The 12,259-nt window shown below is 42.3% G+C and overlaps 1 protein-coding gene across 16 annotated transcripts in view; it reads left to right on the forward strand.

Moving 5' to 3' along the window:
- The window catches only part of celf4 (CUGBP, Elav-like family member 4), an 83,056-nt gene that overhangs the window by 61,551 nt on the left and 9,246 nt on the right, over positions 1–12,259 (forward strand). For 10 of the 16 annotated variants that reach the window (XM_072714151.1, XM_072714152.1, XM_023811693.2 and 7 more), the window contains 7 exons: positions 992–1,040; positions 9,233–9,361; positions 9,556–9,635; positions 9,881–10,024; positions 10,653–10,794; positions 11,020–11,172; positions 11,692–11,802. In XM_072714151.1, the coding sequence (XP_072570252.1) occupies positions 992–1,040; positions 9,233–9,361; positions 9,556–9,635; positions 9,881–10,024; positions 10,653–10,794; positions 11,020–11,172; positions 11,692–11,802 (808 nt within the window). The remainder of the gene's footprint in view (positions 1–991; positions 1,041–9,232; positions 9,362–9,555; positions 9,636–9,880; positions 10,025–10,652; positions 10,795–11,019; positions 11,173–11,691; positions 11,803–12,259) is intronic. The other 6 variants (XM_023811688.2, XM_023811689.2, XM_023811691.2 and 3 more) reach the window with 3 other exon arrangements.

Consider the following 12,259-nt stretch of genomic DNA (forward strand, 5'->3'; position numbering starts at 1 on the left):
GATATGGTTTGCAAAGCAATGCATTTTACACAGCTTTTTTGGAAACGGGGCTGTATCTTCTATTTTTGCCCACCCCCCAACTGCTATCTGCCCATGAACAGCTATCCAGGTCGCCAAACACCTCGGTGCCCCCACCCTTCCCTCCCCATCCCCCCCCCCCCACCCCCCCCCGGCCACATGGCGAATGACATTATTAAAAATTGATTGGCAGCAAGCGTTGTGTGGCGCTCATGTATTATTTGAGGCCCGAGTCGGCAGGAAGCGGTTGCATCTAACACCAGGGAAATGAAGCGATAGCAGTGCTGGGAGACACACACACACGTTGCAGCATGACTCTGTACCCAAACACACACACACACACACACCCTGCTGCATGACTCTGTACCCAAACACACACACACACACCCTGCTGCATGACTCTGTACCCAAACACACACACACACACCCTGCTGCATGACTCTGTACCCAAACACACACACACACACCCTGCTGCATGACTCTGTACCCAAACACACACACACACACCCTGCTGCATGACTCTGTACCCAAACACACACACACACACCCTGCTGCATGACTCTGTACCCAAACACACACACACACACCCTGCTGCATGACTCTGTACCCAAACACACACACACACACACACCCTGCTGCATGACTCAATACCCAGACATACACAAATACACACACACTGCAGCTTGACTCTATACCCAAACACACCCAGACACACTCTGTGCCTGCATGCACATATGCATGCAGAGTCTGTATCAGTCCTGCTGCTGAAGGGTCCTCTCTGTTTACATTCCCTTTGCTCTCTCCTCTCTCAGCCCTTGTTTTCATTGAGTTATTCTGCAATTTTGCAATTCTGCAACTATTCCACATCAGCGTATGAGTACTGCCATAGACTGTAGCAAAAGGTATAATTATAATAAATTAGTAAATTGATGATTTTTCCTCTTTCTCTCTCTCTGTCTTTGTCTCTGTGCAGATGAACAGACCGATCCAGGTGAAGCCGGCAGACAGTGAGAACAGAGGAGGTAGTTTCCCACTTTTACTCTCGTGCTACATTACTGTTGCAGTTGCAGAGTCATGCCAGTGCTCTGTCGCTGTCCTTCTTTTCGTGGTGCTTTACTTTTAATCCGGAGCCAGTGCGGGGGGCTGACATGCTTTTCAATGTTAGCGATGATGTCACCGCTTTAACAATCTTCCAATCACAAGTGAGCGTAAGCAGTGCCGGCTTCCCGGGTCTGCTTTGCTGCTCCCTTGTAACTGTGCGATGCCCTAAGGGCCTGACAGCTCCTCCGTACTGAGAACGGAACCCGGGCTGGGAGAGGCCCACTCCCACCGTCCTTTGGCTCGCTGCTTTCTGAGAGCCACCGATGGATGTATTCCCCCATGGAGGGAGGCACATGCATTGTGTGGGGGCAGGGAGGAGGAGGAGGAGCAAATCCCTCCTTCTGTCGCCCCGCTCATCTTCCCCCCATTTTTCCCTGCCTTTCAAAGTAAAGGATTTACAGCACATGCTTGATGCTGTTCCCTTGACAATGGCACAGATTTAAAAAGTGCATTATTTTTTTTTTTTTTTTTTTTTTTTTTTTTTTTTTTTTTTTTTTTTTTTTTTATTGCCCACCACCACCCCCCCTCTTCGGAGGACAACTTTATTTTACATTACATTCAAGAGTAAAGATTGTGGCCGCTCCGAACTCACCAGTACCGTGGAAAAGGAGAAAAACAGGGGGGGTACAAAAACAACAGCGTAACAATAACAGACATCAATCACCATGGGGAGAGGGGGTAAAAAGTGCATTATATATGATTTAAATATGATGCAATTCACATTCTTGATGATCCAGTGGCAGCATAGGAGAAGCATTCAATTGACTAAATAAATAATTACCAACGGGGAGGGGTGTTTTTTAGGAAGAAGTGGTATGAGGTGCTTCCTGGATTGCTATCTCTCAAGACACTGATGCTTTCTTCATCCTACCACCATTTCTGAATATAGTGAAAAATCATAATTCCCAATTGCCAACCATTATGTAAAGAAACATGCAAAAAATGTGTAAACCTTCAATCGTCCAGGTTTCAGAAATTAAATCCAGATGATATTTCAATCATGAAAAAGTACCGCACAAAAAAAAACAGGTAACATATAAATGTCTATATTTTGAGGGATTCTGTAATACCATAATTCATCTTAGTAATGCAAATGCAGTAGAAATAAAATGGAATCCTAAAGAACAAAATACGTCAGATCAGTGTATGCGTTGTACTTACACACATAAGTACACTACATCCATCCATCCTTCCATCTGTCCACATGTATGCTATCAGTACACTATTCATCCATCCAACCGTCCATCCATCCATCCACCCATTTTCTGTCTCTTATCTAAGGACAGGTACACCACATATGAATGTATATGTAGGGTGACCAGATAATTAATCCATGTCAGGAGGACACTTTGAGCTATTTCAGATTTTACAGACTACTTTAAAACTGAAAGGCTCCTGTGCTTGAGTAAATAATTCAGTTCTACTTGTGCTTTGACTGGTTTGGTTTTTTTAATTTAAAAACTCTTCCAACTGTTTCACGTTAACATTAGTGAGACACGCATGATTATGGGGATCAGCACACAGCAAGTCCGCGGATCCAGGTTCTGTTAATTGAAATGGAATTTTACAAATCCTCTCCTAGGTCAAAGTGTCCTCCCGGACATGGATTATCTTGTCTCTCTAATATATATCCCTGGTGAAGAAGAAAGATTCCTCCCTCACAGCTTCCAGCGAGCTGGTACCATAAGTCCAAAAATGCATCCATCCTCTAGAGTTCAGCCATCCTGATTCAGAATCAGACTTACTACTTCCTAAGGCTCGGTTTCCAATGTTTTGGACAGGAATACTCAGAATGACCTTGGGTCAGTCATTGGAGCCTGGCCTGCATCAATACTCCTAAAGCAGGGGGACACGTGGCCTGCATCAATACTCCTAAAGCAGGGGGACACGTGGCCTGCATCAATACTCCTAAAGCAGGGGGACACGTGGCCTGCATCAATACTCCTAAAGCAGGGGGACACGTGGCCTGCATCAATACTCCTAAAGCAGGGGGACACGTGGCCTGCATCAATACTTCTAAAGCAGGGGGACACGCGTCTGAAGACAGGCAGGTTTATTGACACCAAGAGCTGCTCTTTGAATGAAGTCATTGAGGAGTATTCCTGGAGTATATCACACCATTAATTCCATCTGCTCCATGGATGGTTTTTGCATGAACAAAACACTTTCTCCAAATCCAATTATGAGAATTGCTTGTTTAATACTAGTTTAATTATGCAAAATCCAGAGGATTTGCAGGTGGTGAGAGAGAAAGGAAGTGGATACCTTACTGAGAAATCCTTAGGGAGCCTATAAGGACCTCAATTGTTGGTCAAAGGGATGGGTGTTCTGATCATCCTCAGTCTGTTAGGAGGATACCTCTCCTACTTCCCTAGCTAATCATCACATCAAGTCTGAGACACCAAAACCGGTTTGGGGCACAAATTCGAACAGCCCATCCTCCAGTCAAAGAGAAAGGGAGCAGCAGCAAGCGCACTGGTGATGTCATTCCTCTGACACACATAACACAAGACAGGCGGCTCATCTGGTGTGCGTGTCGGTGCACTCAGGAATAACAATGTGTGCATCATTGCAATTAGTATCATGAAACAATAAGCAGGAATAAATAGTACAGCAGTTTTAGGTATGTCTAAGAAACAGTAATTAGCACACTGAGCCTTCCTGTGTGCGTATGTATGTTTTGCATAAATGATAAATGAAGTTTAAATCATTTAAAAACTTGGTGCTATTATGTTCATTAAGCTCCCACGGCATTAGTCATTATTTGCATTGTTAGTATCACTGATTGGAATTTAAATATTCAAAGAACATTTCTGGCCCCTTCTAAAGAGCTTCACGGTGGTCAAGAAATAATGGTGGAGATGAGCAGGTCAGCAGGTAGCAGATGGTTGGGGCAGAGGCATGTCAGGTTCTGCCAGACAGCCGACCCGCCAGCCACAAGGGGGGCTGAGCTAACAGCTCTGCATGTCTGCTCTTTGTCATTCCCTGCTGTTTTCCCAGTGCGTCCCTTTGATTCCCCAGAAACAACGCCCCCCGCCCCTTCCCATGACCCTGTGTTTCGGAGGAGTCCCCAGCGACAACGTCTGCCAAGCGGGGTGCTGATACGAAACGTGAGAGAGAGTGCAGGACAGATCGTGCTGGTTCAGAACTGGACACAGCATTTTATTTTATAAGACGGAACGACACCAAGTGGCATCTCCAGAGTCGGCAGCAATGTAGGGCTGCCACGCCTGAATCCACCGCAGATGGTGGAGTAAGTAGAGAGGGAGCAACAGTGATGAAGACTTAGGGGGGAGGAAAAGAGAGAATGACTTCCAGAAATGAGGATGGAGGGATAGGGTGGTGAAAAAATGGAGATAAAAAGACACATCAGGGGAGCTTGAGAAAGGAATAGTTTGAGTATAAAGCGAGACTGTCCTTGCTGGCCGTCCACTGGCTCCCAGAATCCCTGCCTTTATTACTTGCAGAAATTGAACATTGAATTTCAAGGTGAGCTGGAATCACTTTGTACCTACAGGTTTTATATCGACCAGATAATGCAAGATGAAGCTGTGAACATTAGTTTTGGCTGCATTGTCCTTCTGTGTGACCAAGGCTTTGTGAATATCAAAAATATGTGCAAATGACTGCAAAAAAAATTGAAATATATAGTTCAAAAGAGATCCCATTTTCATTTCATAAAAACTCATTGTAATTTATGATTCAAATAGTAAATTATAAAATAAAGATATGTCTTAATCACTCAAATCTCTGCAAATAATAGTAATCAAATAACAGAAATAAAATTAATACACTGAATACTAGAATGCAGGTATACGTATTCATGGCAAAATCCCAATGGACTGCAAAATGAGAGCATTTACTGCTGAAACGAAATTCGATAGATAGAGAGAATTTTCTGTTTCCAAAGAAAAGCAAGTTTAAAGCTCTTTCCAAAACTGACAAGTTTTTATGCAAATATTTTTAGAAAAACTATGGAAATAATAAAAGCGAGTGCACACATTAATACCAAGGGCTGAAAGTAAGGGATGGGAAGACAGCTTAGGGATAAAATGTACACGAGACATACATAACAGCGTGACACAAAACCATTACAGCAGCTGTAATAGCAAGACAGCAAGAAGGATTATTCCAATCTTATAATAAACAGAAATAAAAGGAAATTAGCACTTTTATATCATGGGAGATTTATTGGACTAATATCCATTTAATAAGCCCTTTATGCTTATTTAAAGTAGAGCTGCATTTCAGAGTCATGCTTGATATGAGAAAAAAACTCATAAGGCCATATGAAATGCTTGAATTAAAACTGAGTTAGGCTGTAATTCATGTGCCTAGCATGTCTTTGAACCTGTGATGTTTTTTTTCTTTTTGAATTTTGGACTATTTCAGACATGCATTATGCTACTGCATTATTTTACAGGCTGGTACAGAGGACAGTTTTATATCGTACAATTGTACAGCCTTTTTACAGCTTTGCATTTCACTAAAGTAATCTGCACTCAAGGAAGTGTCAGCAGTAGTGACTTGACTACATTTCCCTGGTATCTATCAACAAAGTCACTGTTGTTACACCACCTTTGACCTTCAGCCAGGAAGTATAAGGAATCCGAAACTTTATAAACTTTATACCAGATATTCTTATGCAGTGTAGCTGAACTGCTGTGGCTCCAGAGTTGTGCATTTGTGAAGTAACAAAATCAGGTCCTTTAACAGAGGGTAAAATGGGCAACACCTTCCCCAATGACTACCTCCAAGTCCCTAAAGCTAATATTATTATACAGTAGGCAACAGAGTATCCATCCATCTTCAATAGCTGTTATGCAGTACAGGGTCATGCTGAATCTGGAGCCTGTCCCAGGCAGCACAGGCCGTAAGGTTCTGAAATCCAGTCCATCAGTGGGCACCTAGCAGTCTCTGTCTGTATTAGTCAAGGTCAGGCAGAAAACCCACATTTAATAGCTAGATATGAGCGTATCTGAGCCATTTAATCATGTAACTTATCTCCAAAAGTTCTGTATAAAATACAGGAAGTATCTAACGTTCACATTTACGCCCGACCCTAGGTCACAAGGAGCATCCAAATAATTTTAATACCAAGACTAGTAATATACATATATATTCTGTGGTATAACACATAAAAAAGATAAACAGCTTGCTTGTTTCATCGACTTCCACAAGTCATAAAGAATTGTTAGCAGTTTTTATCTGTGTAACGTCTAATAATTGTGCAGCATTTATTAATTAACAGATCAATTAATTCATTCATTGATTGATTTTTTTGAATAATAGTTTAGTATTTTTTAAAGGTGCTAACGACCTAAATAAGCACCCTAATTAGTTCAGAGCATGCCCTATCTCGTTTTTAAATATGAGGGGTAAGAAACCGCTGATAGTGTTCATGCATAGAACTCGTGAAATGAACAGCTGCATAGAAATGTCTAAAAAGCTAAATAGTAGCAGAGAAAATTAGGTCTAGCATATTTAAAGTTAATAGTGCCATTCAATCACTATAATTCATGTAGCAAAAATAACTGGCACATCAGTAATTTGAGAAAGGAGTCATGTAGTTACATATGTGATTTCAGAGCTGACAGGTAATATGCACTTACTCATGATGTTGACAGGCCATCTACCAACTATCAATCTGTGTATCTGTCTGTATGTCTGTCTGTCTGTATGTCTGTATGTATGTATGTATGTCTGTATGTATGTATGTATGTATGTATGTATGTATGTATGTATGTATGTCTGTAATGTCTGTATGTCTGTCTGTCTGTATGTATGTATGTATGTCTGTCTGTATGTATGTATGTATGTATGTCTGTCTGTAATGTCTGTATGTCTGTCTGTATGTATGTATGTATGTATGTATGTCTGTCTGTCTGTATGTATGTCTGTCTGTCTGTATGTATGTATGTATGTCTGTATGTATGTATGTATGTATGTCTGTCTGTATGTCTGTCTGTATGTATGTATGTCTGTATGTATGTATGTATGTATGTCTGTCTGTCTGTATGTATGTCTGTAATGTCTGTATGTCTGTCTGTCTGTATGTCTTTCTGTCTGTATGTATGTCTGTCTGTATGTATGTATGTCTGTAATGTCTGTCTGTATGTATATATGTCTGTATGTCTGTCTGTATGTCTGTCTGTATGTCTTGTACGTACACCTGCCAACTCTATTTGACTGGCAACTTTTTTCTTGATTACAAGAAAAAACCCATAACAGTGTAATATGTAGGTAAAGCAATTTTGCCTCTCAGTACCCATGTAAAATTTCATTAAATGCACTAATCCTAAAGTTATCATTCGATCATTACATTTACTAAAACCCAATTCAGATAAAAGGCACCCAGCAATTGTATAATTGAAGCATCTGAACATCTTAATTAGATATGACTGTAAAGTGATCTGTTATAGCCATAAATGTATAATCATGGGTCTTCTTATCCATGAAAAGAGAACCGTACATTTCTAAATTAATGAATAATATACTGTTTATTGCGCATGTATGAGGTAAAGCATTCCTGCTGCTTGTACTTTGAATGCTTTCTAATGCCTTCAGAAAGCCATGCTTCCGCTGCCTATCTGGAATCTCACATGACATGCCAGGCACGAAATGGAAATGCATCTTTCACAATTATCAAAACATCCAGATATTAAAGTACTGAACAAATTCATTTCTGTTATATGACGCAAAACGGGCTTTCAAATGGCCCCTGATTGCTTTTATTTCATTTTCACACATTTACTGATTCCGCCGCTGAGATTGGTCTTGTTGACTTGGCAAGGACGTCCTGTCAGGAGTCAGCGGTGACGGCAGCAGGCCCTAAACGTGCACCCAGCCTCATTAATATCCTCACCGCCCCCATCCATCTCACCACCCCATCCCCCTCATTGGGGTGCAGCCGAGGGCCAGAGAGGGCATATCAAGCACAAAGGCTGATCATCCCAATTTACTTGCTCTCTTGGGTAGCATCAAGGACAAATGTGTGTTTAATGCCTTTGTTTATCGCTGAGGGAGGCGCTGACCATACGCATAAGTGCATACATGGACACATACTGAAATACATCTAAATCCACAGCACCAAAAGGGTTAACAGCGAGTACTGGGTGAAACTTGTTCCATTTTCTTGTAATCACTTAAAGGAGCAACACAGACAGAGCTTTGCAATAGAATCCAATTACATTCAGTTGAGATTAAAATTCAAATGAGGTCCAGTTCCCAGTTTCCTTGTTTAAAAATTAAAATCAGGGAAAACGTGTCACGCCCAAACAGCTGTGTTAACACTGGGATTTTATAGTAGCTCAGTTCCCAAAAACAGCAATAATAATTGTTTGGCCAGGACCTGTGCGAATCAAATAACGTGGTGTTCGGGTAATGTGATCTGTCAGAAAAAACCATGGCATAAAGATATCGGTTTTTGATAATCAAAGCGTAAAAATGTAATCATGTTGTTTCATGCTTTTTGAAGACTTTAATGAAAACTGAATCCCAAAGAAGATGTCAAATGAAAGCATATCATAAAAATGTTCACAGCGGTTTGACATCTCTGATAGACATATTATCCTTGCAAAAATATTGAAATGCCCGTGTCACAATCTTCATGAAAACTAACATTCAGATTAACCGAAAACAGAGTGAGTTCAGAGCTGTTTAGGGTGACAAATGAAAAACTACATGATTTGCCTTGGTTTAGGTTCAATTTGTTGGGTTGAAAACAAGAGTAAACTTATTTAAAGGCAACACAAATTTTATATTATTTACAACACAAAAGTACAGTGTACTTTTATTATTGCTGTAGTATTGTTATTACTAGTATTAGTTTAGTATTATTATTATTATTACTAGAAAGCAGTATCAACTGGTTCAAGTTAATGTTTGTAATATGTAACACTAAAACTAGCAAGTTTGCTGCAGATTAAAAGAATCATTGAAATTAAATTATACGTAGTTCTCAGAACATAAATCTTTTTTATCTTTGATAATAATAGCAGTGAACGCAGTGTTCTCTGGACTGAAGCTGGACATCCCTGCGGATTCCCCTCAGTCCTATATGATTGATCCCCAAGTTCATTTCTTGGTAATGACCCCCTGCTGTTTGTTCCAGAAGACAGAAAACTCTTTGTGGGCATGCTCAATAAGCAGCAGTGTGAGGATGATGTGCGGCGTCTTTTTGAGTCCTTTGGGAACATCGAGGAGTGCACCATTCTGAGGGGGCCTGATGGAAACAGCAAAGGTAAGCGAGTGCCAGCCATATTCTCTACCAAGGGCATTCCTTATCGTTATCTCTTTTATTTTCTTAAATATTTTGTTCTTTTTAATATTTCTATTTTTTTTTTTACATTTACATGCTTGGCATGCATCTGTAGAAGTATTAATGTGCTTGAGTATACTTACATCCTGTGCACATTGCCACCCTGTGCTCCTCAGGCTGTGCCTTTGTTAAATACTCCTCTCACACTGAGGCTCAGGCAGCTATCGGCGCTCTACACGGCAGCCAGACCATGCCGGTGAGTATAGATAGTAACAGTCACACTCTGAGGTGCTCTCATCCTGTTAACTTACTATTATACCCATTGAATAACTGTAGTGGTTGTTTGACCAGTATTTATATCCGTGCTTGGTCGCGTTAACAGCTTCCCTCAGTGGGTCAGGGGGATGTATCACCGCGGAGAATAGCACGGGTGTGGCCCGGCCGGTCGTGACCAGCACCCCGTGTGCACTCTGCGTGCTCACATGCGTGTTTCTGCACCAGGGTGCCTCCTCCAGTCTAGTGGTCAAGTTCGCGGACACAGACAAAGAGCGAACCCTGCGGCGCATGCAACAGATGGCGGGACAGATGGGCATCTTCAGCCCCATGGCGCTACAGTTCGGGGCCTACGGTGCCTATGCCCAGGCAGTAAGTGAAGGAGCCGGGCTGCCCTCGCACCAGGGTTACCCTTCGGCCTCCTCCTCTGAGCCAGTCTGTTACCATCAGCATCATCATCATCACTTTCTGCTCGCCAAGGCTAATGTGTGAACCCTTCTTCCTGCATCTGTATATTTACCAAAAACATGGGCGGCATTTGATGCTGAGTACTACACACTAAACGCTTATTCAGAAGGGTAGACTGTACTGTTCTCCCATGTTCCCAGGTTGGCTTTGCTACGATGAATAAGTCCCTGTAAACTTATTTTCAGGAAAAGGCAAATATTTTGAAGTGTTTTCGATATAAACGAAACACAGTATAATGATAATGATCAGATCATTTATTAAAATGTGAATTTTCTTACACTTTTCTGTCTTCCCATATCAAACAGCAGATTATGTGTAATGACTACAAGTTTTGTTGGCTTGATAATGCTTCTGTATAGGTTTGCTATGTGCAGATTGTGTTTTTTAAAATTCTTCTCCATTCCACGGTTGTGAAGTTTTCCTCACTGCAGAAGTTGTGTTTGTCAGCAGAGACGAGTGCCTAAGCAGCTTCTTGCCCTGACGGGGGCATTTCCCTGGACGTACCTCACCCCCCCCCTCTCCCCTTTCGTAGCAGGTCCAGCAGCAGGCTGCGCTGATGGCGTCGGTGGGCCAGGGGGGCTACCTGAGCCCCATGGCCGCCTTCGCCGCCGCCCAGATGCAGCACATGGCCACCATTAATGGGTTGCCTGCAGGACCCCTGACCCCCACCTCAGGTGCCCCCTCTCTGCCTGCACCAAGAAAGTCACTTTCACTTCAGTCCCTGCATTTCTCTTTATAGTATTTCACCCTTTCTCATTTGTTCTTATCCTCTCTTTTCCCCCTTTCTCCCTCCATTCTCTTCCCTTTTGTTTTACATACTGCTTTTGTTTGTTTGTTTGTTTGTTTGCTTGTTTGTTTTCCCCTACCCTTTCTCCCATCCTTGCCCTTCCTGTGTTAAGGTGGCAGTACACCTCCAGGCATTGCTCCCCCAGCAGTGACCAGCATACCATCCCCCATCAGTGTCAATGGCTTCACCGGGTTACCCCCACCCCAGGCAAATGGACAGCCTCCCGCTGAGGCTGTTTTCACCAATGGGATTCACCCATATCCTGGTGAGTTTCTAATGCCCCACGGCTGCCTGTATCACACTCCATGTGCATTCTGGGTGTGAGTCTGCAAAATAACTCAAAGAAATTTCCAGAACCTAAAAAGTCAATAGCAAATCCGGCACAAGAAATGTCACTGTATTTGTTCATGACTATGTGTGAGAGGGATTGCACAGCTCCACACCTGGTGTTTAGTTCTGGAGAGAGAGAACCGGACATGGGAGAAGTCGAGATCTGGCTGTTTGTCCACCATACTTGGCAGAGCAACTAAGTCTAGTTTAGTCCATATGACCATAGAAGCTCATACGTATCAAGGCCATTTGGACATTCAATCCATTTTGACAAAACTCTTTTTTAAGGGCTTCTGCTTGTTCTGGAGATGCACAGTTTGATGGTAATCAATCGTGTTATGTACACTGTATCCTGACGGCTAAGTTTCCATGTCGCTGGCAGTTCTGCATTGCTTGTCGTCTGTGTGTCCACTGTGCACCACAAAGGAGGAAATGCTTGTCCAATGTCTCACAGTTTTGCAGGAGATCATATTTAGAGAGGACTCGGAGAAGGGCGAAGTGGGCGTGGCCCAGCGGAGTTGTTTTGGGGTTCAGGGGAGCTGCTTCCTGTCCTCCCTAAATGAAGGTACCCACCCCGTACCGACTCAATGCTCCCAAGACTTGGGAAGTTTCTGTTGTCACCCTTCACCCATCTGGTGGTAGCATTATTGCAGTGGAGTATTGGTGTGTGGCATTGTTTCTCTGATGTGTAGTTTTGTCCTTTTGGAATGTGCATAATAGTGTCATTCTGTTACAAATCACTATATTATCGTGGTGTTTTGTTAGTCTTATGTTCAGAACTGTGTTTTTTTATTGTGATTGTGTGGCCACTTGACCATTGCATTAGCAATGTAGCTATAAAATACAATGTAGCTATAAAATACAATGTCGCTTCCGTATGTTCTATTGACGGTTCAGGCAAGTGCATGCACATCCCTCTTTTCAGGCTAATGCTGACGGTTTAAATGGCTCTGTATTGTATTGTACCTAAGGCATCTAGATCTGCCATAACAAAAATAACAGTTATAACCAGCATCACAAGC

Source organism: Paramormyrops kingsleyae, chromosome 7 (genome assembly GCF_048594095.1).
Source record: "Paramormyrops kingsleyae isolate MSU_618 chromosome 7, PKINGS_0.4, whole genome shotgun sequence".
Taxonomy (NCBI): Eukaryota; Metazoa; Chordata; class Actinopteri; order Osteoglossiformes; family Mormyridae; genus Paramormyrops; species Paramormyrops kingsleyae.